At 40.2% G+C, this 26,276-nt stretch overlaps 1 protein-coding gene across 2 annotated transcripts in view; it reads left to right on the top strand.

Moving 5' to 3' along the window:
- zmat4a (zinc finger, matrin-type 4a) overlaps window positions 1–26,276 on the top strand; it is a 480,624-nt gene that overhangs the window by 360,650 nt on the left and 93,698 nt on the right. For both annotated transcript variants that reach the window (XM_051924280.1, XM_051924276.1), the window contains one exon: window positions 6,743–6,839. In XM_051924280.1, the coding sequence (XP_051780240.1) occupies window positions 6,743–6,839 (97 nt within the window). The remainder of the gene's footprint in view (window positions 1–6,742; window positions 6,840–26,276) is intronic.

A 26,276-nucleotide genomic window follows, 5' to 3' on the forward strand; every position in this document is an offset into this window, starting at 1 on the left:
ACATCTACTGCAGCACACAGGAACTGATTTTAGCACATTCATGTTTGTATGGGAGATATTTGTTACGTACATTAGATAAATATCAGAGCAGCACGAAATAGCTGACTTAAGTTACATTTAGCAAGTGGTAGTGTGTTTCATACCGACAGGCATGCACTTACAAGCACATGTAAAAAATCAGTATATGCTGTGTATATCCAGAGTATGCGCTCAGTGTCTCCTCCATGGTTTAAACTTACCTATAGCATCCAAGTGCAGAAAACTGGCTCAGCAGAAGTACAACTAATGCAAATTAAATTTATTACCTCATTAAGGTAATCTTTTTTGTCAGTTATTAACTGTATTGCCCAGAAGATGATCATTTAGCGGCCAATAATCTGACCTGAGCATGGCATCTGAAGTTCTTTTACAATATTGATCAGGGCCAAATGCCAAAATGTGACAAGATCACACAGATTTTTGTCTGTATTAACAGTGCCAGAAACCAAGCATTTAAACAGTCCACTTTGATTGACCTCAGGAGATGAAATCATTAATAGCAAGAGAACATCCGGTAATTGGGTGTGTTTAACTGTGGGGACATTATTAAAAAATGAGGCCAGCTCCAAGTGCACTGCATCAACTTTAAATCATCATCATATCTATTTAAGCTGTGTTGATTTTAATTCCTCCTTTCTCCCTTTACTCTTGACATGTTGCCCGTACTATATGTTGAGTAGAGACATTGCAAACGTTCAGTTTATTATTATTTCTCAGTTTCTAATCGTAGCAGATCCATGGGAAGTTTATGAATTCTCTTCATGTCTGACTGATGCCAGTGTGCTTCAGTGTTTGTCTCACAATTCATGCATACAATAGTAATAAATGAGTCTAGTTTAGTTCAGTGTGACACGCTGCATTGAGGGGTTTGTGGTTCAGAATTAGGTTAAGTCAGCTCAGTAAATGGATGGACAGGCAAGTTCTATGATGAGATCAGAGTACCACACACATTTACAAATCGTTCACCCTTTTACTGAATGTGCTGAAGCCATTTTTAAGGTTTCTGAAACCAAACATGGATGAGGTGCCAGGCCACTGAAGAGTTTTAAACATATCATAGTTAAAACTAAATAATGTAATAAAATAAAGAGAGAAGAGGTTAAGTACTGCTACCTAAGATAGGATCCCTATTCAATGTAAGAAAATATCTGCACAGTAAACAAAAGATTTTCAAAAATTACCACAAGACTGTGAGGCCCGGGACAAAACTGAATATTTTTTCTTCCAAATTATGTCTCAAAACTATGAAGATCTGTCTCTGGTGGCAAGTATAGACAGACAGACAGACAGACAGACAGACAGACAGACAGACAGACAGACAGACAGACAGACAGATAGATAGATAGATAGATAGATAGATAGATAGATAGATAGATAGATAGATAGATAGATAGATAGATAGATAGATTTTTATTTGTCCCCTGGAGAAATTTGGCTTTTACAGGAGTATTTTAAATAAATAAATGCACACACTTTGGTCTGAACACACACCAGAATGACTATAATGCAAGAACTTAAAAAGAAAGAAAATGTCTGACTTGACTGCCACAATCACAGTGAGATATTATACTGGTGTGTTACTGTTGGTATAAAGGAGTCCCCATAGTTTTTCTTGACACAATTCTGCTGAATAATTCATTGGCTGAAAGTCCTCAGTGTCTGTGTGTCACAGAGAGGATGTGCAGCATTGTTCATAATAGCACTTTTTGGTTTTGTTTTAATTCTCTCCTTTGCTACTGCCTCCAGGGGGTTCTAGAGTGCATCCTATAACTGATCATTTTTAAAGTGGCTGTTCTGTTATCCATCTTTTCTCTTATCCGTCACAGTCTCTATCCCGACATCTTACGGATAATTGAGGGGTTTTTAATATTATTTTGAATTGCATCATGACAGTTTAACGATGGAATGCCTGAAAAAGGTTAAAGTTGGCACAGTCCACTTTCATAACTTCTTGTGCTTTTTGTTGTTGAGTTTACTTGATTGTTTTGAACACAAAGTGGAAATCTTTCTTGGATAAACGGTGATATTTTAGCAGCAGCAAAAGTAGAATCCCATATGAAGATGTGGTCAATCTGTATGTAGACAACTCTATATTTGAAAATCAGAATGGCAGTTAACCCTTACAATGTCTTTGGCTCAAATTTAACGTGGTGTTGTTTTTGAAATCAGTAAAAGCACCTAAAATTCATCTGTTCTGGATGAAACTTTCTGTCTTTTCCTACATTTCCATTTTTTATTTCATTTGATAAAAGATAAAAAAATTATCCCATAATTGAACCCGGGAGAGGGCATCAGCATTGGCTTGAAGGGGACCCCGGCAATAAGTAACGGTAAACTTATAGGGCTGCAGGTCCAAGAACCACCTGGTGACTCGGTGGTTCGACTCCTTGTGTAGGGCCATCCACTGGAGAGCAGCATGGTCCGTTACTAGGGTGAACTCTCGACCCAGCAGGTAGTACTGCAGGTGAGTCACCGCCCACTTAATGGCCAAGGCCTCCCTCTCCACCGCCGCGTACCTGGTCTCTCGGTCCAACAATTTCCGGCTCAGGTATATCACGGGATGTTCGGCACTGTCGACACTTTGGCTCAGCATGGCACCCAGGCCTGTGTCCGAAGCGTCGGTCTGGAGAATAAAAGGTAAAGATTAGTCAGGGGTGTGTTCATTTAGTAGAAGTTCGAGGCGGATGAAGGAAAAGGAGAGAAAAAGGAGAAAGAAAAAAAAAAAGAATGTGAAGGGAAGTTAATGGAGAAGGAAGAAGGAAGCAAGAAGTAGAAAGCCGGTTCAGGAGAGCGAGAGCGAGCGAGCGCAGGCTCACACTGATTGCAGGAAGCTGGGAGAGGCGAGCCGAAGTGCGGTGTTTGGCCAGCACCCGAGTGCCGACAGTAGTGGTCGCTCCTGCTGAGCGCTTGGTTAGGGCAAGAGTGACAGGGAGAAGGTTGGCTCACTGCAGCGAAGGCAGCGGGAGTCGGGGACTTGGGAAGTGGAAGCCAAAGCGTGAGCGTCCTGGTCGCTGGGGAGCCCAAGTCTCGGTCTGGGTGAGCAGAACCAGAGCCAGGGATTAGAAGGCCACCAGACCAGTACAGTTAAGAAGGTCAGCTGCAAGTAAGGTGACTCCCCTGGCGCATAGCCTGGATGGGAGAAGCAGGGAAGTCACCAGTAAAAGAAGGCACTGGGCTTTGTTTTAAAAGACTGCTTCCAGCCATTGTTTTAACCTCAGTTTTAAAAGGATTTTTTCTATTCTGTTTTTAACCTCCACTTGTTTTTATTGGATTATTTGTTTGAAGACTTTTGAAGCACTGCACTATTTATTTGAACACCGTTTTGATTTTGTTGATTTTAATAAAAGCACCTTTGTACTTTTTGCACCATCCCCTTGCTTCATTGTTGTGCCTCACTGTCCAGCTCATCGTGACATTACCAACGGTATCGGGTTCAGAGCTCCCAGAAGCAAGATGGGCGCATGGAGTGGAACCCGCATCGTCACATTTGGTGGTAGCGGTGGGATGAGCTGGCAGTGGGGACCGAAGAGCAGGAGACAGAGCAGCAAGCGGGATTGGTACCAGATTTTTTTTAAAAAGAACCCACGGACCCAAGCCAGAGGAGGACATTTTAAAGGAGAGAGCTTTTTTATGGACATTTATTTATTTGGTTGCTTTTATTGTCATTTTAAAAGTTCTTATTCTTTTTATGTCCTGTTTTTACAAGGAGGCCTTGGGTTGATTTTATTGTGGGATTGTTTTAGTGCTTTTATTATTTATGATTTTAGTGCAGTGGTAGTGTGGCCGAGCTATGGACCTAGGCCGCCAGTTGCACAGGGCTGGCAATGGCATGGAGCCTTCCTGTGCAACTGGGGCTTATGGGGGGGAGGAATGTGGTGTAGCGGGTGCACAGCTCAATTCAAAAAGGCCACTTTTTAAATAAATAGTCGCCACACTCGCGGCTTAGTGAGGGGGCATGGTAGTGTGGCTGGAGCAGTTTCCCGGGTGATTCTTGATGTGGATGGTCCTCGCTTCAGTGCACAGGTGAGGAGTCGTCTGCATCCGTAATTGTTGCCGGGAGCTGCTGATTGCCACACCTGATCCACGTCCCCGGATCATTTAATAGAAGCATGTTTTTAGATAATCACATGTCACACTCACATATGCATCTATCCATATTCATCTATATTGAGGTAATTTAAAGTCTACAGTAATAAGCAGCACATCTTTTGGATGTTGAAGGAACTTTAAACTCAAGTGCCTCAGGCTTTGAGGTGTCAGTGATACAAGAATTGATAATCTGTCACCTTTCTCTATTACAAAAAGAATTTTCACCAATCTTGTTTTACTTATTTCACCCTATATTACTTTTAAAGACCATTTTCTTGTTTAAACACTGTAGTTCAGACTTAAAACAGTTGTTTCCTTAGTGGACCCTGTGAAAGGCGCTATATAGTGCCCGACCCGGAACAGACTGACGCAGAGGCACGTATTTAAACAAGCAGACTTTTATTTCTCTTCAGCCGTGGGGCACGCCTTCCCTGTGTCCCACAGGCCCAGCACAGTCCCAAAACACTCACAGTAATCACAACAACCCTTCTTCTGGCACCACCACTCCTCCTCAGGCTTAGTCCTCCTCCTCCCGACTCTGGCTGTCGAGTGGTGGTGGCTGGCCCTTTTTAACCCGGAAGCGTTCCAGGTGCTTGACCACCTGGTCCTAATTGCACTTCCGGGTGGGGCTGTAGATTCGTTCAGCCGGGCTGTTGGAAGGAGACAGCCCCCCCCAGCGGCCACCCCGGGCCCCAACAATGCTGTAGAGGACTCCATCTCCAATCAGTGTCGGCCAGGGAGGCTGCCACCAAGCGCCCCGGGGGAGTTATTGAGCTGTCCATGGCTGCTCCCCCGGAACATACACAGCAGGGGCGTCCCGGCCGGGCATGGGACCTGGCCGTTCGTCACAACCCAAAACCCATCTGTTCATCCCAATAGGAATATCCAGGAGAGCATCTTCTGCATTGCAGGGTAACCTTCTGTAGATGTTGCTATTCTCACTCATGAAGGTTAACGCTCTTCTTTTGGCAATTTTATAAAGACTCAGGAGTCAAACACAAAATTGTGACAGTCAGCCTAAATATGAAAGAAATTTGTTTTTTGCATTTTGTTAATCATTAACCCTTAACAAATGAACTTTTCACACATACAGTAATTTTGCTTCTATAAAGAGTTTACAATCAGTACTTCTGCAATCCAATAAAAGATGCTCCTTGTAAAATGGAACACCTCATTTAAGAGAAGGAGGCAGGCTGCACATTAGTACATCTTTGGTTGCAGATCTGCACCCATAAAAGTAGTGGGCTGCATCCCAGTAGCCTTCACTCCTCTGCGTACATCTGCTCCGAGCACTCATATAGGCTATGGAGGAAAGTCTTTGGGATGCCATTTAAGTGTCAGCTGGGATGTTGCTTTTGAAAGCACATGCTTGCTGCTTCTTGTTCACTCACAGGCGTCCTGCTCTTTAAATCTGCCTCTGCCAGACTCAATGGCACAGATGTTTCAGTGTGTCCCCTGCCAATGCGTTACTGCTTTCGGAAGTTGAAATGCTATCCTCTGCTGAAGCAGCTGCCCAGCAGAATCAGGCCCTTCTGCAAGGCCATTCTTGACCCTTGATTACTACATAATCACAACCATATGTTTCTCTGCCCTTCTCATTTTCTTTTCATTACATTTTCCTGTTCTGCTCTTTAGTGTTCTCTCAATGCATTAAATTTCCATGGTAACAGAAGCAGTAGGTTTAATTAAAAGTTTCCAAGTACATATGGGAGCCTCTGTGGAAAAATAAAATATTTAACATAAGAAGAACATAAGAATATAAGAAGTTTGACAAATGAGAGGAGACCATTTAGTCTATCTGGCTCTTTTGGTTAGGATATTGTCCCTAATAAGTAACTACAACAAGTGCTTATTGCTTCTTTTTCTTTATTTTGGGAAACTTAAATTCTAAGTCTTGACCATTCCGCCTTCCATAGAGTTTATCCGGAGTACTGCAGGCAGACATATCCCCCAGTATCTCCTATGATTAAATGGAGTCACATCATGAAACTATCTAAACACAATGTACAGTATTTTTGAAGAGACCTGTGGGTTTAACTCCATAAGAGAGATACAATAGCATGCAAAAGAATGCACATCCTTAATATTAGCATATAAAATGTCAGGTTGATTAGTGAATTGACTAGATTAGTTCAAGAAAACCATCTAGCCTTCAAATTGATCCCCTCCATAATGTGGCCTTCACATAAAAAAGAAAGAATCAAAGCAGAAATTACAACCTGAAATGGTTATGTGACGGCCTGAACATTGGTGGAAGGCTGGTACATTGTTGAGATTTCAGATCAAACCTTCTCCTTCTCCAGGCTTAGAGTTGCAATCAGGATACTGTTGTTCTGTTTTTCTAGTGAGACTTCAGATGCAGAATTCTAACTTGAAGCTGTGTGTGTTTATGAAAAAAAAGTCCTACAAGTAACATGTTCAGTATTGCATGCACCTTTTCAAATTGTATTTGTGAATTTTATGTGAAGCGCTTGTTCATCTGATAAGCGTCTGTCCCCTCCCTGTCTCTATCTGTGATCTGATCAATGTTTTTTTGAGTATTTGGATTTAAGCTGTCAGTAGATTCATGTCATTGGTTTAAATGATCTTTTATTTTTTTCCCTTTTGTTTCCAGGTTTGAAGAGGAATTACACGTGTGAAGTTTGCAGCGTAACTCTGAACTCAATAGAACAGTACCATGCACATTTGCAAGGTTCCAAACATCAGAATAAGTAAGTTTTGGTTTCTACAGGTTGTTTTATTTTATTGCTACACCATACCATATAATGGTATTTATTTTCCACGCACTTTTTTTTTTCCAGAGCTACACTTATGTACAGTATATGATTTTTCAGCTGAATTCTGTTGACTACTTGATTTCAATTCCACAAATTCTGCTATGGTTGGTTAGAGATCAGTTCCAAATAACAATGTGAAGCAGTTGGTGTTTACCCCTTGTGACTATAACTCGGCAGCAGCAGCAGCAAGACAGCAGCTGATCCAACCGCATCTCCTTAGCATGTATTCTGCCCCCCCCCTTCACAACGCGAGCGGTAGAGACGTGGGTTGAGCGAAGCAAGCAGGGGGCATAGCCCCCTAGTATTGCTATAAAATATTGAATCACTGTGGACTTAATTTGGCATTTTTGACATTGATAACAGAAGAGAACTCTCTAATGTCAAAATCAAAACAGACCTCTACAGAGTGGTTAAAATTAATTTTAAATATACTAGGGGGCTGCACCCCTTGCTCAGTTCACTCGCCAATCCCCCGGGACAGATGATGGGAGCCCAATATCTTGCTGCTGAGCCGCTTGAAGGGAGTCGGGGCGTTCCTTCGTTAGAGAAAGCAATTGTTTTTAACCTGATGGTATATAGAAGTGTTTGCGGGGTGCGGGAGGAAGATGGTTTGGTCCTTAGTTATTATAGATAGAAAATCAGTTACTTGAGTATTTCACTACAACTGTCTATTTTTTAATACCAATGAATAATAAAACGTAGTAAAAAGTAAAAATAAAAAAGTAAAAAATTTAAAACGTAATAAAAACTAAATAAAACATTCAATTACATTAACGCCTCATGAAAAACAATATTATGAATTATTTTATCCTCTAACTTACATTCTATAAACATTGTTTTTTTGCATTTCTGTTCATACATTGTTCGGGATATTTTTTTCTTTTTCGTTTATTGGATGATTCTCTTTGTTCTTGATTTTTATTATATGCAGCTCTTTTTTGTTCATTTGTTTTTATTCATTTATTCTTTTTCTATCATGATGTAAAATTTGACTTACTTGCATAGATCATTTGCTTTTCTGCCTTACCATTATGAATGACTGCGTTGAAGGGCGAGTTAGCACTGAGAGTATCACAGGGTGCTATGGAGAGAGGATGTGCACAGTAGGACTAATGACTGGGCAAGCGGTGTGAAGGGAAGTGGTAATGGCTGAATAATGCGGACATGACAGGAAACTTTTTTAATATAATAGAGAGAAAACACAGAGTAATTGATTACCTAAGCATTCCACCCCTTCAATATGAACCACTTAAATCATCACAGGTGCAGCCAGTTGGTTTTTGGAAATCACAGAATTAGTTCAACGGAGGTCACCTGTTTCAGGGTTCAGTTGATTATTGCCTAAATGCACCTTACCTGAAATGTCCAGCTTATAACAAGTCAGAAAGGAGAACTAACCTGCACAGTAAACACAAAAGAACACTCCGAGCACCTCTGTGAAAAAGTGATTGAAATGCACATGCTGGGAGACGGAGACAAGAAAATATCAAAGTTGCTAAATATCCCTTGGAGTCCAGTTAAATCAGTCATTAAGTAATGGAAAGAGTATGGCACAATTGTATATCTGCCTACAGCAGTCCATCCACAAAAAAATGAGCGATCATACAAGAAGAAAAATAGTGAGAGATGACACCAAGTGACCTGAGAAAACTCTAATGGAGTTATAAGTTACAGTGGCTAAGACTATAGAGACTGTGCAGACAATAATTGCTGCCCTGGTGCTTCAGGTTAATGGGAAAGTGATAACAAGAAAGCCACTGTTAAAAAAAAACTAACACAGCGTCCCAGCTAGAGTTTGCTTTTTAACCATTAGACTAAATGCCATATATGGCATAAGGCAAACACTATACATTAACATAAACACACCATTCCCACCGGGAAGTACGGTGGTGAAAGCACCATTCAGTGGAGAAACTTCTTACAAGTAGGCCCTGGAAAGCTTGTGAGGGTAGAAGATGAAATGAATGCCACAAAACAGAGATAAATCCTGGAATAAAACCTGACAAAGTCTACAAGAAACCTGCACATTGGGAGAAGATCTGATTTCCAGCAAGGCATGACATTGACCCCAAGCATAAAGTCAAAGCTACACAGGAATGGCTTAAAAACAACAATGTAAAAATAATGTTAATGCCCTGCATTGGCCGAGTCAGAGTCCAGATGTCAATCCAATTGAGAAATGGCTGGATTTGACAAAGGCTGTTAACTCGCAATCAACATAAAACCTGATGGAGCTTGAGGAGTTTTACAAAGAAAAATGTAGAAAAATGGCTGAGTTCAGATGTGCAAAGCTGATAGAGAGCTATACACACAGTTATGTAATCAGTTATTTTGTTTTATTTTGTAATTAATGTATATGTGCTTTGCAGAGATCTGTTTTTCTGTTGATCAGTGACAAAAAATCTGCCACTATTAAAGATGGTGGGGTGTATAAACTAGCATCTAAAATTGAATGTATTCAGTAAAAGAGAGAATCTCTTAAGAAATGAGAACACAAAATCAAATGGTAACAATAGGAATTTCAAGGTTTCATTTTGACTCAGATTTCTGGATTTCTTATGGCTCAGGTATTTTTGACTGATGTTATTGAGTTTTGCTTACTTTAACAATTCTGTTGGGTTTATCTGTTTTAAGTTTTATGCATGTTCACTTTCCCATTTCTGATTTTCAATACCAATGAGAGAATACTACAACAAGCTTAGTCTAAGTGAGCAGTATGTTTTATTAATGGTAACTGGACTTTAAAAAGATAGACTTATATGTAAAAAAATGTCAAACCCGCAAGCTGGGATTTGCAAGATCAGAATTATATTAACATGAAACCTGTAAAAATCAGAAGTTCACGCTGAGGCATGGAAAGCCAATCTTCTATACTCTCTGCCCCCCAGACATAAGCAGTGACGCTGCAGAAGCTGCCAGTTCAGTAATAAAGTAATGAATATTTGCTTTACCACATAAAAACTCATAAAAAAGCAAAATACTAAATAAGAGAATGTTATTTAAACTGCCAGCTTTAAAATTTATCCCCATGGAATTAACTCACTTGTCTGTTTCTGTATGAGTCAAATTAATGATGTCCCAGCTCAGGAGTTCTCCAGTTTTTTATGTTAAGGCCCTCCAATAATGTTGTGCCATCTGGCCAGGGCCCCCTACTAGTATAAACCCAATGCAGCAAAACTGGACATGATCTTGGATCTCAGTTTCCTCTAAAAGGAGGTCCCACAGCATGATTTTGGACAATAGCAGACTTACTGTGCAAAACAAATGCTTAATTGTAACAGACTAATAATGAGTATGTAATGAAATATCATGTGATATCTCTAGGCCGGTGTACTCAACCTTTTTCTTGGCATACCACCTCCAGAAATTGAAATGAATGCCACAAACAGAAGTACCACCATTTAACCACATTATGCTGCATTTCACAATTTTAACAAGAAATTATGAAGTGTTTTTTTTGTGTGTGTTTTCTTTTTTTCTACATATGCAATGTATGGTAAATGATTTCTTAATTACTTTAAATGTAAAAACTTAAATAAGATTTATATGGAACAAAAAAGGCCTTACAATACTTTACATTTATAAAAAATTATACATTGTAAGAAAGAACACAGACAACTGTGAAGTGTTAAGGACCCCGTAGGCAAACCCCATATAATATAAACATGTTGAAAAGAAAAGAAAATATCCTTTGCGAATGAGAGTCTCCAAGTAGACCGATTCAAGATGGTGGAGCTTTTGTTGATAAATAATTCTGGCAGGAAGAGGCAGATCCATGCAAGCGGACACCCAAAGTGATGTCAAGGATATTAAAGCCATCAATTTTTCAGTCTGCTGAGGGAGGAAGAGATAAACTGTTATTCGACAGCAACCTCCTACAGTATGTTTCGGCAGGAAATTACCATAATCTGAGCCTTTAAGCTGCCACCAATGCGTATGAGTGTCACAACACTTACATCTGAATCCAGATCAAAAGCAGCAGAAAAGTAACTCACAAATTATTTACAACTTATGGCCAAAAAAAAGAAACATAACAGATAGTTCTAAGTTAATGTAAAGGCTGAGCCTGTTTCACGACTGTCCAGTTCTGCTTCTGCCTTCCATCTGTTTCTATCTTTACTTTTTATAGAAGAATGAAGGTAACCAACCATTAGCGACTCTATAAAGCTTTCCACTGTTGATTAATACTGTATTAATAACACTAAAATAAAAAGTTACATATGTGCATTTTATTATTAATAATATTATATTTTTGCACTAGTCTGCCATTTTATAAAACTGTTCTGAAAAATAATACAGCAAACAAGTTTATTGTATAATTGGTGCCCCAAAGCTGAGACAGAAAAAGAGGAGAGAATCAATTTACAGACTGCTTTTGTCAGGGTGATTAAGATAGAACTCACCTGTTATGAGGTACTACTTTGCAAAATCCGTTGATTTTGACATGTAATCCCTTGACAGACTGCATCCTGGCATGGATCAGATCAAAGAAGTGGGTGAGAGACAGAACTGTGACCACAGACCTCACAGGCATGAATTCGCTTGAGACACGGAATAAAAGAAAGGTCAGATGAGCAAGACAAGAATGGGGAAATACTGCTGGAGTACAGTGAGACAGAGCAATGGAACTGAAATGAAGCCTAGCATGACATGTAGACTCAGGTTAGACGAGCCAGAGCCTACTTAGCTTCTGAGATCAGACGCGATTGGGCGCCTTCTGGCTGTGGCCATAAGCGGTAAACCACTGTACAGTATACCGAACAGTCCTTTTTAAGGTCCACTCTCCTGCCTTCCTGATGAGAACTGCAAAGTTAATGAATAACTATATTGCTAAAGGACTATTTTCATGAAACAAATGCAAAACATTTTCGCTTATGTTTATTTAAAAACATTGAGTTAATTTAAAGACAGTCTTCAAAATTGAGTTTCTTTTAAGAACGTCAACCTCACCAGGAGTGTTACTGCCACCCCAAGTGCAGTCTTGCAAACACACAGGGGTCTGCATCCCCTGTTTGATACCTACTGTCCTGGCTTTTTCTAGAGTAACTCTCAATGTTCAATTTTCAAAGTTTATTGTCATGTGCTCAGTAAGGAAACACGTTTCCCTGTACAATTAAATTTTTTCTTTGCTGTCCACACCAAATGACAAAACCAACATATAAAGATAAATATAAATAATAAGTAGCAGATAGATAATAAGTAACAGAGGCAGCATAAAGTATAAAAACAGAATAGAAGTGTAATTGTGCAGGTAGGTGTGTGATGACAAGTCAAATACAGTTGTGTGAGGTAGATAGAATGAGGTGTCCAAGTGAGGTCCTCACTGATGTAGACGCCCAGGTATTTAATATTGCTCACCCTCTCCACTTCAAGCCCTTGGATGAACAGTGGCCGGTGAGGTCTCCTCTCCTTCCTCATGTCCACTATCATCTCCTTCGTCTTGTCTGTGTTTAGGGTGAGGTTGTTGTCCTCACACCATGACGCCAGACTGTCCACCTCCCTCCTGTAGACCGCCTCATCCCCACCAGTGATGCGTCCTATCACTGCAGTGTCATCTGCGAACTTTAGGATGATGTAATCTTTGTGGGAGGAGACACAGTTGTGGGTGAACAGAGTGTAGAGCATGGGGCTGAGGACGCATCCCTGTGGGGTGCCTGTGTTTGTGATAATGGTGGCTGAAATCCTATTACCAATCCTGACAGACTGGGGCCTGCCAGTCAGAAAGTCTAGGAGCCAGTCACAGAGGATGGGGTGCAGGCCAAGTGCAGACAGTTTATGGGTGAGTTTATTGGGGATAACCGTGTTAAAGGCAGAGCTGTAGTCAACAAAGAGCATCCTGATGTAGGAGTCTTTTTTATCTAGATGGGAGAGGGAATAATGTAGTGCGGCCGCGATGACATCTGAGGTGGACCTGTTGGGCCGGTAGGCATACTGCAGGGGGTCCAGAGTGTCCAGTATGCTGGTCTAAATGTGGGCCAGCACCACTCTCTCAAAACACTTCATGATGATTGGAGTGAGTGCTACCAACAACAACAACAACATTTATTTATATAGCACATTTTCATTCAAAAAGTAGCTCAAAGTGCTTTACATAATGAAGAAAAGAAAAATAACAGACAAAATAAGAAATGAAAATAAGTCAACATTAGTTAACACAGAAAAGGAGTAAGGTCCGATGGCCAGAGTGGACAGAAAAAACAAAAAAAAACTCCAGAAAGCTGGAGAAAAAAATAAAATCTGTAGGGCAGGGGTGTCAAACGTACGGCCCGCGGGCCAAAACCGGCCCACTAGGGGGTTCAATCCGGCCCACTGGATGAATTTTGAAAGTAAAAAAAATAATAAAAGACACGAACTCGAAATTCGTAATAAAATGCAATTCCTAAATCATCCGCTAGGGTGTTAGTCAGATGAGAGGGGCGCACTGTGTTAGTCAAAGGGGAGGGGTGCACTGTTTTAATTAGAGTAAAAGAAGCAACAACTCTGCCACTCTGTAGGCTACCTTATTTTCTACTCACCTTGACACCCTCATTAGCCAAAATATCTTTGTCAAAAAGGAGAAAAGTGGATACCGAGTGTAGGGTTTTCCAAGAGAAATGGACCACTTCCTATTTATTCACAGAGATAAATGGGAAACCTGTGTGCTTGGTGTGTAATCAACAAGTGTCGGTGCTCAAGGAATATAATCTTTGGCGCCACTATGAGACTCATCATGGTGGAAAATACGACATCTTGCAAGGACGACTGAGGAGAGAGAAGATAAATGAATTGCTGGTGGGTCTGAGAAAACAGCAGTCAATTTTCACTCGGAGCCGAGAGGTCAGTGAAGCAGCAGTAAAAGCCACCTACGTAATTGCTAACGAAATAGCATTAGCATCAAAGCCGTATTCCGACGGTGAGTTCGTTAAAAGATGCATGATGAAGGCTGCAGAACTTGTGTGTCCTGAGAAGCGACAAGCATTTGCCAACATTAGTCTGACGAGAAACACTATGGCAGAGAAGATATCGGAACTATCGGCTGATTTAGACAGGCAGTTGAAACACAAGGTCAAGTCATTTCTTGCATTTTCTGTTGCAATTGATGAGAGCACTGACATTACAGACGTTGCTCAACTGGCCATATTTATTCGTGGAGTTGATGACACATTGACCGTCACTGAGGAGTTCCTTGAGTTGGTGCCTATGAGTGACACCACAACAGCTGAGGACATTTTCGGCTCTGTGGTTGGCGTGCTGGACAGAGTCGGGGTGGACTGGTCCCGCGCCGTCAGCCTGGCTACAGATGGCGCGCCATCAATGATCGGAAGAAAAGCAGGTGTTGTGACAAAATTCAGAGAGAAAGTACAAGCCGCTAATGGAGGAGATGGTTTCTGGACATCTCACTGTATTTTGCACCAGGAGGCATTGTGTTGCAAGTCGTTAAAAATGGATCACGTCATGGAGGTGGTTGTCCGAACTGTTAATTTCATCCGAGCCAGAGGCCTGAATCATCGTCAGTTTGACTGCCTTCTCAGTGACAATCACGTTACTAATACCCTGCCATACTACACTGAAGTAAGGTGGTTAAGCAGAGGTGCTGTGCTGAGGCGTTTCTTTGATCTACGCGAGGAAATCGGACAATTCATGGAGAAAAAAGGAAATCCAGTGATGGAATTACAGTGTCAGGAATGGCTGCAGGACCTTGCATTTCTGGTGGATATTACAGAGCACTTGAATATTCTGAACAAAATGTTGCAAGGCCGCAAAAAAGTTGTCACACAGTTTTATGACAGCATATGTGCATTCAAGTTGAAGCTGACTTTGTGGGAGACACAGCTGTCAAGTGGTGACCCTGCACATTTCCCTTGCCTAAGAGAGGTATGTGCAGCAGGCATTAATGCTGACATGAAACAGTATAAAGACAAGATTGCAGGATTGCTGTGTGAGTTTGAGAAATGGTTTCAGATCTTTGGTGAACTCGAGAAAGAATTTGCAGTTTTTCGCTCACCCTTCACAGTCAAAGCTTCTGATGTCCCTGTCGACATCCAACTAGAGATAATTGATTTGCAATGTGATGCAGATTTGAAGGACAAGTTTGCCTCAGTGGGCTTGGACACATTTTATCAATATCTCTTGCCAGGGTACCCCAAATTAACAGCCCTGGCTGCAAAAATTTTGTGCGTTTTTGGGACAACCTACCTTTGTGAACAAGTTTTCTCAGTAATGAACATCAATAAAACAAAATTGCGCTCAAGGCTCACAAACAAGCACTTAGATGACATTCTGAGATTGGCTACTAGTCAGGACATGACACCTGATATTGATGCACTTGTGCAGACCAAAAGATGCCAAGTTTCAGGAGCAAAAACAAAGTAGTCTAGATGTGACTAACTCCTTTAAAATATTGCTTCAGACACCGATTGCACTTAAAGAATTCAGTTCTGTGAAAATGAATTCTTGCTGTAGAAATAGTTAAAAAATGTTACATTTAATGTAAGTTAACAGCTTCACTACAAAAGAGTTTGGTTTGGTGGAATCCTATTGTTCATGTAATGCCATAAATTTTAAGGTGCAGTACTATATTTTTCAGTTCCAAATACCTCTGACTTAAAGTTTTGTTTGTATTTGTGCAAACACTTGTTTTAAGAAATCTGAGGTTGTTTATATGTTTTGATATGTTGATATGTTTTGTAAAACATTTCATTAAATATGAAGATTTTCTAATGTACTTGTACTTCTTTGCACGAAAACAAAGGGAAAAAACATGGACTTACTATTATTTATAGGTAATTATGTTATAAATACTGCTCCGGCCCACTTGACATCTAATTAGGCTGTATGTGGCCCCTGAACCAAAATGAGTTTGACACCCCTGCTGTAGGGGTTCCAGGCCACGAGACCACCCAGTCCCCTCTGGACATTCTACCTAACATAAATGAAATAGTCTCTTTGTAGTTAGGGTTCTCATGGAGTCACTTGATGCTGATGGTCATACAGACTTCTGGCTTTTAATCCATCCATCATTGTTCCTGACACTGCATTATAAATACACTGAAATTAACTGCATATTGTTTATTAGTGTAATGCATCTGATTGTAATTAACCTGTAGCACTATAATGGTCCAGGGAATAGCATAGTATTCCAAATACCATAACTGCTTTAGCGTTGTTACGCTCACTGCAGCTTCTTCTTCTTTCAACTGCTCCCATTAAGGGTTGCCACAGCGGATCATCTTTTTCCATATTACTCTCACTGCACCACTCAGAGTATTTATATCACTGTATCGGAGTGGGGAATCACAGCAGCAGCTGATCGGAAAGAGAATTATCGGTATACAGTTTCCAGCACACACTACCTCAACCATGGCAAAACGCGTCAAAGCCATTCCTGTACAGACCTCGCGTTTCAGAAACAGTTTCATCCCAAGAACTATAAACGCACTCAATCAGTCCATCAAGTGCTCCTTGTAGAACTGTTTGTACTTATAAGTACAATTACCCCACTGTAAACTTGCACTACAGTTATAATATTGCACAACCTGTGCCACTTTATAAAGCGCGTATGATGACGATATCATTTTTAAGATGAAATGCAGCAAAATATGTTGCTTATAGTATACAGATAAAACTTTAACTTTATTTAAATAATCTGTATTGTTAATAATTAAACATGTGAGGACACGGTGCCGCAGCGCTAGCTAGTTCATGGATAGCTCCTGCCTTTTGCTGTATTATTGCTGGTGCTGACGCGACACTGGAAGGATAGACGGATAGAATAATTAAACATGTACTACGCAGATATTTCAATGTTCCTTAAAAGTTATGAAGAATCAGCGTTCTAAGCTTACAGATGGCTTAACGTCTATTACAGAGCTGATTGTGTGGCGATTGGGTATTTGGAGAAAGAAAAGTAAGGACAGGAATTGGAGGTTAGTACGTTTGAAAGAGACAGTACTTCTGTAATAAATTATTTCATCGAAGGTCGCACACGGCGCAGAAAGCCTCTTGCGTGAGATATGAACAATCACTGCGCTACCGTGTTCCCATGTTTAATAACATGCTTTCATTCCTATCATCATGAAAAAGATATCATGTATACATCTCAGTATTTTAATTATTCAGAGAGCTGTAATATCACGAATGCAATGGATTCTGTGTCCTGTCGGAGAAAGAGAAAGAACAGAAGCACATAGTGATTCACACACATAGAGCACATTGAAGATCAACTACAGAACAAAGCATTTAACGTGCTACTTGAGAAACTAGTAAAATAAACGATTTTAAGATGAAGTTTATGATGTTCTACTTTAATGACAAAATAAACTACGTGATTAAAGTGGAAATTTCGAGATTAAAGTTGACATTTCGTGCATTTTTCCCACTGTGTGCCTATTTTTTTTTCTCTGTACCCTAATAAGGCTTTCATATGACACTCAGACGGTGGACTACGAGTCGCCTTTTCACGCCGACTTTGATATGTGACTTCTTTTTTATTTTGGGCACTGTGCGACTTTGTGAACTTGAGCTTTCGAGTTTCTCCGACACCTATGTCACTCGATCAACTTTCTTTTGTTGATTATACCACTGTTTAAACCAAAAAATAGTACGTTTTTCCTTTGCCTCCACTTGGTATTTGCTGAAATTCTTATATTTTCCCCCGTGCTTTTCCCATTGTCTTTTCACAGAAGGCTATTTATATCGATTTGCATATCCAAAGAGGTGTAATTCTGGGAGGAGTTGGGGCGGGAGAGAAGGCGCGTGCACGTGCGTTACTTTTCACGTTGATCGGGATTTATGTAGTGGAAGAACTTGAAAGTTTGCGTGCGCACAGATTCCTGGATCTGGATTTTTCTGTGCGTACACACATTCCCGCTTTTGTGCTTACGCCATGTTATAGTGTGAGTTCTACGCATGGTGTTATACAGGAGGCCCCTGGACTTGTTATTGCTTGTTTGCCGTGTCTGTATGTATTGAAGTGGTAGCTCCCATTTGAATAAATACCCTGACTGTTCCAGTTTTGATTGGAATTAAGTTGGTTTTCTTGAAGCCTTTGGACTCTGTGTCTTCTCTCAGGTACAAGACAGTGACTCATAAATTGTATATGTATATTCATCCATCTGTTTATTTATGTAATTATTTATTTAAAGAGCTTCTGGAAAAAGCCAAATACCTCCCTTTGGAGCCTAGTTCTGTCTATCTGTCTGTTTATCTACAGCAAAATGAATGATTCTGCATAAGCACAATATCTGTGTTGTCACCATTTGTTCAAGGACACAGCTTAAAACATTTGATGAACATGGTAGGACAGAAGCCAAAAATGATGTTCAGTTTTAGGATTTCACACATTTTTTCCTAACTCTACATGGGTCAGCTTGAAAGGCCAGTGAGGTTTTAACTCGACTGTCTCACTCACTCAGCCTCATCACTCTGATCCACACCATTCCTCATGTTTGGCTGGCACTATTCACACCAGCCCTGGAGTCTGCCAGCTTGCAATCGTGAAAGATTTAAATGTGTGGAGCTGAGCCTCCTGCTGTGCAATAGCAAGTGACCTGCCAAGAACCACTTACTGCTTCACAGTTTGGTGGCATTTAGTGGTTATTTAGCGCTCTTCAGTCTCAATTCTATGGTTTCATTTTTATCCTCTATCTGGTAAAAGAGAAAAGATTTTTGTCTTCTTTTTACAGCTTCTTTACAATTTTTAAAAATCTGCTACATATTTGTTGTTACAAATTTAGGTCGGAGCATTGGATATGCAAAAAGTAATATAGAAAAGTAACTGGAAGTGTACAGATCTAAATGATAGTGTGAGACAACGTAAAGCAATACAAGAAGTGCTAGACAAAAAAAAAACTAAACTAAAAGATAACTGTTCAAGGCATATGAAAAGATAAAGTAAAGTTGAAGAGAATCAAAGAAAATAGTTGTTTAAAAGAACATCAGATAAGCGTGTGCTTTGCACCATTTCTAAAATTACTGAATACCGTCTCCATACGGTGGGTTCACACTATTCTTTCACACTGAAACACTAAACCATTAAGGCTTTACCTGACTTGTCACCTCCTGCAAATCTTCCGTTCAATCTCTGTCAAGATTCATCTTGGGTTCAGATCTGTTATTAGCTATAGGTATTAGACCCATCCATCCATTATCCAACCCACTATATCCTAACTACAGGGTCACAGGGGTCTGCTGGAGCCAATCCTAGCCAACACAGGGCACAAGGCAGGAAACAAACCCTGGGCAGGGCACCAGCCCACCGCAGGGCACACACACAAACCCACACACCAAGCACACACTAGGGATAATTTAGAATCGCCAATGCACCAAACCTGCATGTCTTTGGACTGTGGGAGGAAACTGGAGTACCCGGAGGAAACCCACGCAGACACTTGGAGAACATGCAAACTTCACGCAGGGAGGACCCGGGAAGCGAACCCAGGTCTCCTAACTGCAAGGCAGCAGCGCTACCCACTGTGCCACCATGCCGCCCCAGTAATAGACCAGTTTTAGTTATTAGTACTATTTATTTATTTATTTGTTTATTTATCAGATACTGTTTTCCAAGGCAATTTCCAAAGGACGTTATAATACATTGTGAAGCTTGTGTCACAATGTTGCACAGGAGACTAGAAAAGGGAACAGGTTTCTAAGGAATAAAATCTTTATTGCTGAACTAGCAGGTAAAAACACAAGACTTTATCCAGAAGGGGTTTGTCAACAGATGAAAACCACACAGGAAGCAGCTGTCAAACATGATGGTTCCGCTCCCATCTCCAGGTCAAAAGAACACAAAGTCCTCCTCATCTAGCGGGTTCATTAGCTCGGAAGCAGCGACTGGAGCAGAGGCAATCTGAGGGAGAGAGGACAGGAGAGTGAGCCGTTAGGTTGAGGTTGACCGGGTCTTAGTCTTTTAAATGTGCCAAACCTTGTGCAAGTAGCATGTCACGTGGTAAGCCTGCAGCTAGTCCTGAAAAGGGACGGGTAAGAGTCTGTTTGTTTCTCATTGAGATACTGTTTAAGAGGGAGTTTCTAAAGGGTAGCTGCGTTTCTTTGCCATAGTTTTACTGATAAACAGAGCAGCGACAGTGGTCACAACGTACATATAGGTAGATGATTAGAAGGTGCAAGCATCGAAACCAACAGAAAACAAAATAATAAACCATGCAAAAGTGAGTAGTGCTACTACATAATTATAGTTACACCCTTCTGTCTTTTTTTCTGTTTTTCTACTCTTTCTGTGTAATTCATTTTTCTGTTAATTTTAACCCTTGTTTGTTTTAATATTTGGATGGTGAGGCAAGAACATGTAACCTCTGATCATTGTTTCTTAGTAGTGGTGTGTCTAGTAGGGCACAGTGCCACCAGATGTGTATTTTTTTAAATGTTCATAATAACTCTCAGCTTTGTTTTGCTTAGCTTTTTTGTCCAATTTTCTATCATATGTTCAATGTAATTCTTATATAAAAAACATTTCTTCTTGTAGTATATCGAACTGTAGGTGCTGCAAGCCTATTTCTAGCAGAGGGATTCGATTAATTGGCCCTGCAGTGTCATCTATACCCTTCTACATGTTTGCTTATGCAACCCTGATCTTTCCAGTTTAGTGTTGGAGCTTGAAGGTCTTTGTCCATATTTAAATGAGAACCATCTGTTATTGTTTTTTTTTTTTTTTTTAATAACACATTTACTGTTACTTTGCAAGTTTTCCCAGTTGATGCCATGCAGTAAGAGGTAGGAAAAATCAAGGACTATTTTCTCCTTTAAAGGTAGCCAGAGTGGAAAATAGTAAGGAGGTCAATACCAGGAATGGGTTCTAAAGATTTTCACACAGTGATGAGGAGGACCATGCTAATGTTGAAAAATCTACTGAGGAAGCTTATGTGTGGTGTTTACATTTCATATAATACTCCTGTTTAAAGCAGTGCAGAATTCTATTGTGGAAAGAACTCATATGTAAGTGAAAAATTATTTTTTAAACTGTTCTTTTGGTGACCTGCAAATATCCTCCTGCATAGATATAGTATAATGTGGTAGGCTGATCAAATAAATAAATAAAAACCATAGTCCCTTGCGGTTCATTGAATACGCTAAGTGTTTTTTCTTTACTTTTTGTGGATTTTCTGAATTTCTACCTATTTGCTCTGTTCTTTATACCATTCCTGACATTTGTGTATTGGGTCTTATTTACCTTGGTTCAACATGTTGTTTCAGGCAACGTTTGGGCTATTTGGAGCTTAATTGGTGCCATTAAGCATTTCTGTGATAATAAATCTTTTCTGTATAAAGTTCCTTGGTTTGCCCCTTTTTGTTACTAACTGAGTCTGATGATACTCCCCGCTCTATTGGGCATATGTGTGATATTTCTGGACTTGATGTACTGAGTAACCTCAAGTTCATGACAACCAGAAGGGCAGTTTGAGTTGTGCAGTGTGTGTAGTCTACATATTCTTTCTATGTTACTGTGGTTTGTCCTTTTCCCCCTCTACACTATTTGATTCTAAACTTGAGTTTTTTCCATTTCAATTTAGGTAGTTCATAGCTAGGACGTTCGCAAGCAGTGGGGGATTGTGAAGCTCTCACTTTATTTAGTGTTTAAATCTCTATTTCTGAATTTTGTCAAATGATACCCATGTCAGAGGTTACAATGATCAGATGCCAATTGAGACAGGCCAGCCACTTACTTTATAATGGGTGACTGATTTTTTTGTGATGTGTAAGGTGCATGATCGTGTATGTTTCAATAGTCATTAGCAAAAGAAAAACTGTCTGCAGCTGGCATCACTCCCTTGAACAAAACTGTCTTGAAACCAAGACAGATCGGCCAATGATGACACATAACAGTAAGAGCAGTGCAGTCGTCTCTTGAATAAATAAATAAATAAATACTGCTTGATAAAAACAGCTCATAAATAAATAATGTGATAAACACTAAATAACCCAAATGGTTAAAATCCATAGGTTAAAATACTTTCAGGATCTGCACCTTTAAAAAACACTCTTAAGCTTTGCTAACATCCAACTAAAACCCTCTTCTGCACACTCTTTGAGGTCTACAGAGCTAGAGGAGACGGCCACTGGCTAGCACAGTCTTCCAACAAATCTGGCATGTTTTTCTGCCGCCATCCCTTAGTCTTCAGCAAATAATCCAGCAACCCTTGCTCCTTTCTCCTTCTGCCATCTCTTTGGGCGCTCAGTAGGGTTGACCCTGCTCATAGCACCACTGCTTCATATGGGCCATCATTCAAGACTGCCTGCCTCCTCCCTGTAGCAGCACCAGCTCAGCCATGATCTTACCTCTATTTGCTGACATTTCTTTCCATCCTTGTAATGCCTGAACTCTCATTCTTTCATTTATTCTATTTAGGTCTCTCCCCTCTGTCCTGTTCAGGCTCCTTTTATACTTCAATGGGCACAGGTGTCTTAACTACAAACCCCAGAGCACTAATAAGGAAATTGGCTGAACCATGCATGCCTACATGTGAGCATGAGCACCTCCAATTCCCTTATCTACCTCCCTGGCCGCTTGTGCAAGCTATTGTATGCAGCTACACCAGTAGCGTAGCGTGGGTGTCAGCTGCCCGGGGCGGAGGAAAATTCCGCCGCCCCCTTATTTAGGTATGGTTCAAATTTTTACAAGATATTATTATTATTTATTGTGAAATTTTGCCGCCCCCTAAAAGTGCCGCCCAGGGCGGGCCGCCCCCACTACGCTATGCCACTGAGCTACACCCACACATGCACTGCCATGGATCCCTAACTGGGATCATCACACAGACATTATTAGTTTGGTAAGTTAATGTTTAAGTTAGAGAAGTCTGCACACATATAGGAAAATCCTCGTATATGCCCACCAAAGTTTCATGCCACAAATGTCACTGCTTGTTACAAAGACAGTGCCACCTCAGTCAGTTAAATGAAAAGGACAGATCAAACAGGGAGTACTCATGCAATGTGGGACACTCATCTTGTCTTGTGCTCCTTTTTAACTTTAGTCACGGATCTTTGCTTTTTAGAATTTATCTTTTCTTGTTTTAATTTTTCTCTCTTTTGTTTTGAGCTTTGGACTTTGCAGCTTCTAGTTCCAGTCCTTCATAGTTTGCTTTCAAACTTATTCTGAAATAACCCTAAAACTTGAGAATTCTATTTAAATTCAGATTTTGTTCTATTTGGGTATTTAGTATGAGCATTTCAGTTTCTTGTTTTGGCCATTGTGCCCAGCATGAATTATTGGATCCAGAAATGGACATGGTTTAGTGTTGGCAAATGCACTACTTCTGCTTATTGTACTACCTCAAAGTTACATCAATGCCAAAATTACAGCAACAACAAAAAAAAATCAATCATGAGACAAATAATAATTTTATATTTAGCTTGCATTAAATCGTAATTCAGTATCAAATCCATATTAGACTCTGCCAGGAAAAGTCTATTAGGAATAAACAAGAATGAATGCAGCTACTGCAGGACACTTGTGCTCTCAATGAGGTGCTCTCCATGCACTGGCTGTTATCTTCTTCAGGTGCCGTCAGAGTGTTACAGAGGGCCACAAATCAAAGGGGTTGAGCAGATCAGTGGTGGCAGTGCTCCAGCATGGTCAAGATCTAAAAGTTGAAGGTTCTCGAGTCCTTTCCTGTGTTAAAGCTTTTTCAAACTTTAAGATTCTTTTAGTGCAATAAACTAATTAGTGTTTAACTAGGAGCTTTGCCCTGTTTTGCTACAATCTTCTGAAAACAAAGAACTTTCTCATTGTTTCTCTTGGCATGGGTTAAGAAATACTTTCTTGCAGACTGATATGGCAAAATAGTGAAAATTAAAAGCAAGAATGTATAATACATAACAAAACAAAAGAAAAAGAGAGTAATGTAAAATAATAAGAGCAAATATATATTGAACAAGAAAGAGTAATATTTCAAAGGTGCAAAGAGAATTAAATATCAAAGAAATATCAATTTATTGCTGCCTACCATTGTTATTTAGGATTGCTCCTCAGTCTTTTGCTATGATGCAAGCTAATTCTTGTGCTGCTTCTCTGTTAGCATGCATGCTGGCCCACAGTATAGCATTGGAGTGGGAAGAAATAGAAATCTGCCTACATGATGGATTAGGCTGAGCAGATGTCAACCTCTGTAAGAAAGTCAGACAGGGTGTGTTGTGGCCTTTGTTTTAGAGCTTCATGTGGCCTTATCAATATGAAAGGCCTTTTAGGAAATAAGGCCAGGGTCCTCCAGGCACATACTCACAGACCACCAGTGGTCCATTGACAAAACTTTTACCAGGGTTTATGGTAACACCCAGAGTTTGTGTGGCATTTTACATGAGTCATTACTGACCATTAGGCTCAACACTTAAAAACTCTGCCCAGCCGTCCCTTAGCGCAATTATGACATCCTGCTTCCTTATTGCTGATTGAGTAAGTTGGTCAAGACTAGGGCTACCAGATCCTGTCATATTTCTTACCTACAAACAGCAGGGTACATGAATTTAATTAGCATTTTGCAGTTTTCTCCACTGATTTACTGTAATCATTTTTGTTACATTGGTTTAGGGACAATTGGGAAGTTATGATTTCTGTTGTCATGTGTTGTATGTTTGTATTGATCTGAAAAAATTGAAATTGAATTCCCTGCACAGATGTTGTTATGACAGTAAAGTATCAAGAAGTAAATGACATGAGTCAATATAAATGCACATCAAAAAAATGACAAAATAGCCTCAGGTGACTGCTGTGTAACTAGAGTTGCCTGGCAACAGCAGCTGTTTTGGGGAGCAGGAGGAACAGCCAAGGACACAATTTCGTATTAAGGATAGTGGGAATTGGCCAGCTAAATATGCTTTTTTTAGCAGAAATTTAATTGTATATATTTCTAAGTTTCTAAATGTGGCAACATATAGAATAGATACAAAAATTAAAGTCATCTTCTTAAATATTTCTAACCTCCTACACTTGGTGTGATGCGGCCACTCTGGCCATTAATTTACCAACCCTGTGAAAAGTCAGCTTTATTCTGAGAAGTACAGTGTTAAGCAGGCAACGTTCTCAGAACAAGGCCATATGGCTGCAGCAAGGAAGATAAATAGATTAGCATGTCAAAAGCCCATTGAACTCCTTACCCTGCAGTTCTTGAGAACATATTTGATAATTACTATGTACAACGTGCTCAGTTGCTGAGAGTGCGTCTTGGGTCATTAGCGAGACAGCAGGCTGCTAATAAACTAGTTTCCAAGACCCTCATTCCAGTGCTTCACTTTGTAAAGCCTTCCAGAAGCAATCTACCATATGTGTTCACAAGCCGCCTGGTTGTTTTTTCTGTCTTTTGACTGGAATGAAATCGTTGAAGATGGCACAATATTTCCAGCAGAAATGAGAAAACAAAACGGATGTGAGAAAGAACACAATGGTTAATTCCAACCAGTAAAGACAAGACCCGAATCTTCTTTCAGATTAGTCACACAACTAGCCTGCATGCATTCTGTTTTCTGTATCATTAGCCTAAAGGACAAATCACCTGCATCACTGCTTGGGACAATAAAATCCATCCTGTGCAATCAGCTGTCCAGAGGGCCCTGTGGCTCACTTCTCCTGCAGGAAGGCTCTGCCTAATAGTGGCAAACAGGGTGAGCAATGCCTGACAGACTCAAAGAACATGTTTCTCTGAGCGTTTCAAAGTGATGCCGCAACAAGAGGCAACTTGAGTCTGCTTTTGCTGAGAGCTACTTTTACTATCGTGCTGATGCCTGTGAGATGCTGTTGTTGCCCCTGTGAATAACTACCTGGGCCACAATCCTCCAAATCAAAACAAAATCTCCCCCTGAGTGGAGTGGTACCAGGTTTACTGTACAGTAGGAGAGACTGCACTTTCCTTTAGGCTGCAAACAAAAATGCAAAGAATCTGTGCCTGTGTTGCAGTGTGCACATAACCCGCAGGAGCAATGCAGAAGCAGACAGACACACTTGAAAGGTTAGGTCTCATGCTGTTCACTTCAGGTTGTGGAATCTGTTTTTAAACAGTGCTGTGCAGATGAAATCAGCTCGTTCCTCTGGCCTCTATATACCACAAAAACATTTAGAATTACAAATAAACAGACAAGAAACAGACAACTAACATACAGAAATGAAGTACAGATTCTGAAAATATGGATTGGTATGGTACACCCAGGGTTGTTGTCCTGGCTCATTTTCTTGTTTCATTAGTTCTTTTGTTGTTGTTTATAATTAATTTTGTATATTATGTTATTTGTTTTGTCTTTATATTTTTGTAATTTTATGCTTTTCTTTTCATTTGTGTTTCTATATAGTGTTGTTCCTGATCTGTCATGCCCCATGTATGTACAGCCTAACGAGGTGGCTCCACCATATTATGCACTTAGGGCTTCGACCCCAGCAGTACTTAA

This window comes from Erpetoichthys calabaricus, chromosome 1 (assembly GCF_900747795.2).
Source record: "Erpetoichthys calabaricus chromosome 1, fErpCal1.3, whole genome shotgun sequence".
Taxonomy (NCBI): domain Eukaryota; kingdom Metazoa; phylum Chordata; class Cladistia; order Polypteriformes; family Polypteridae; genus Erpetoichthys; species Erpetoichthys calabaricus.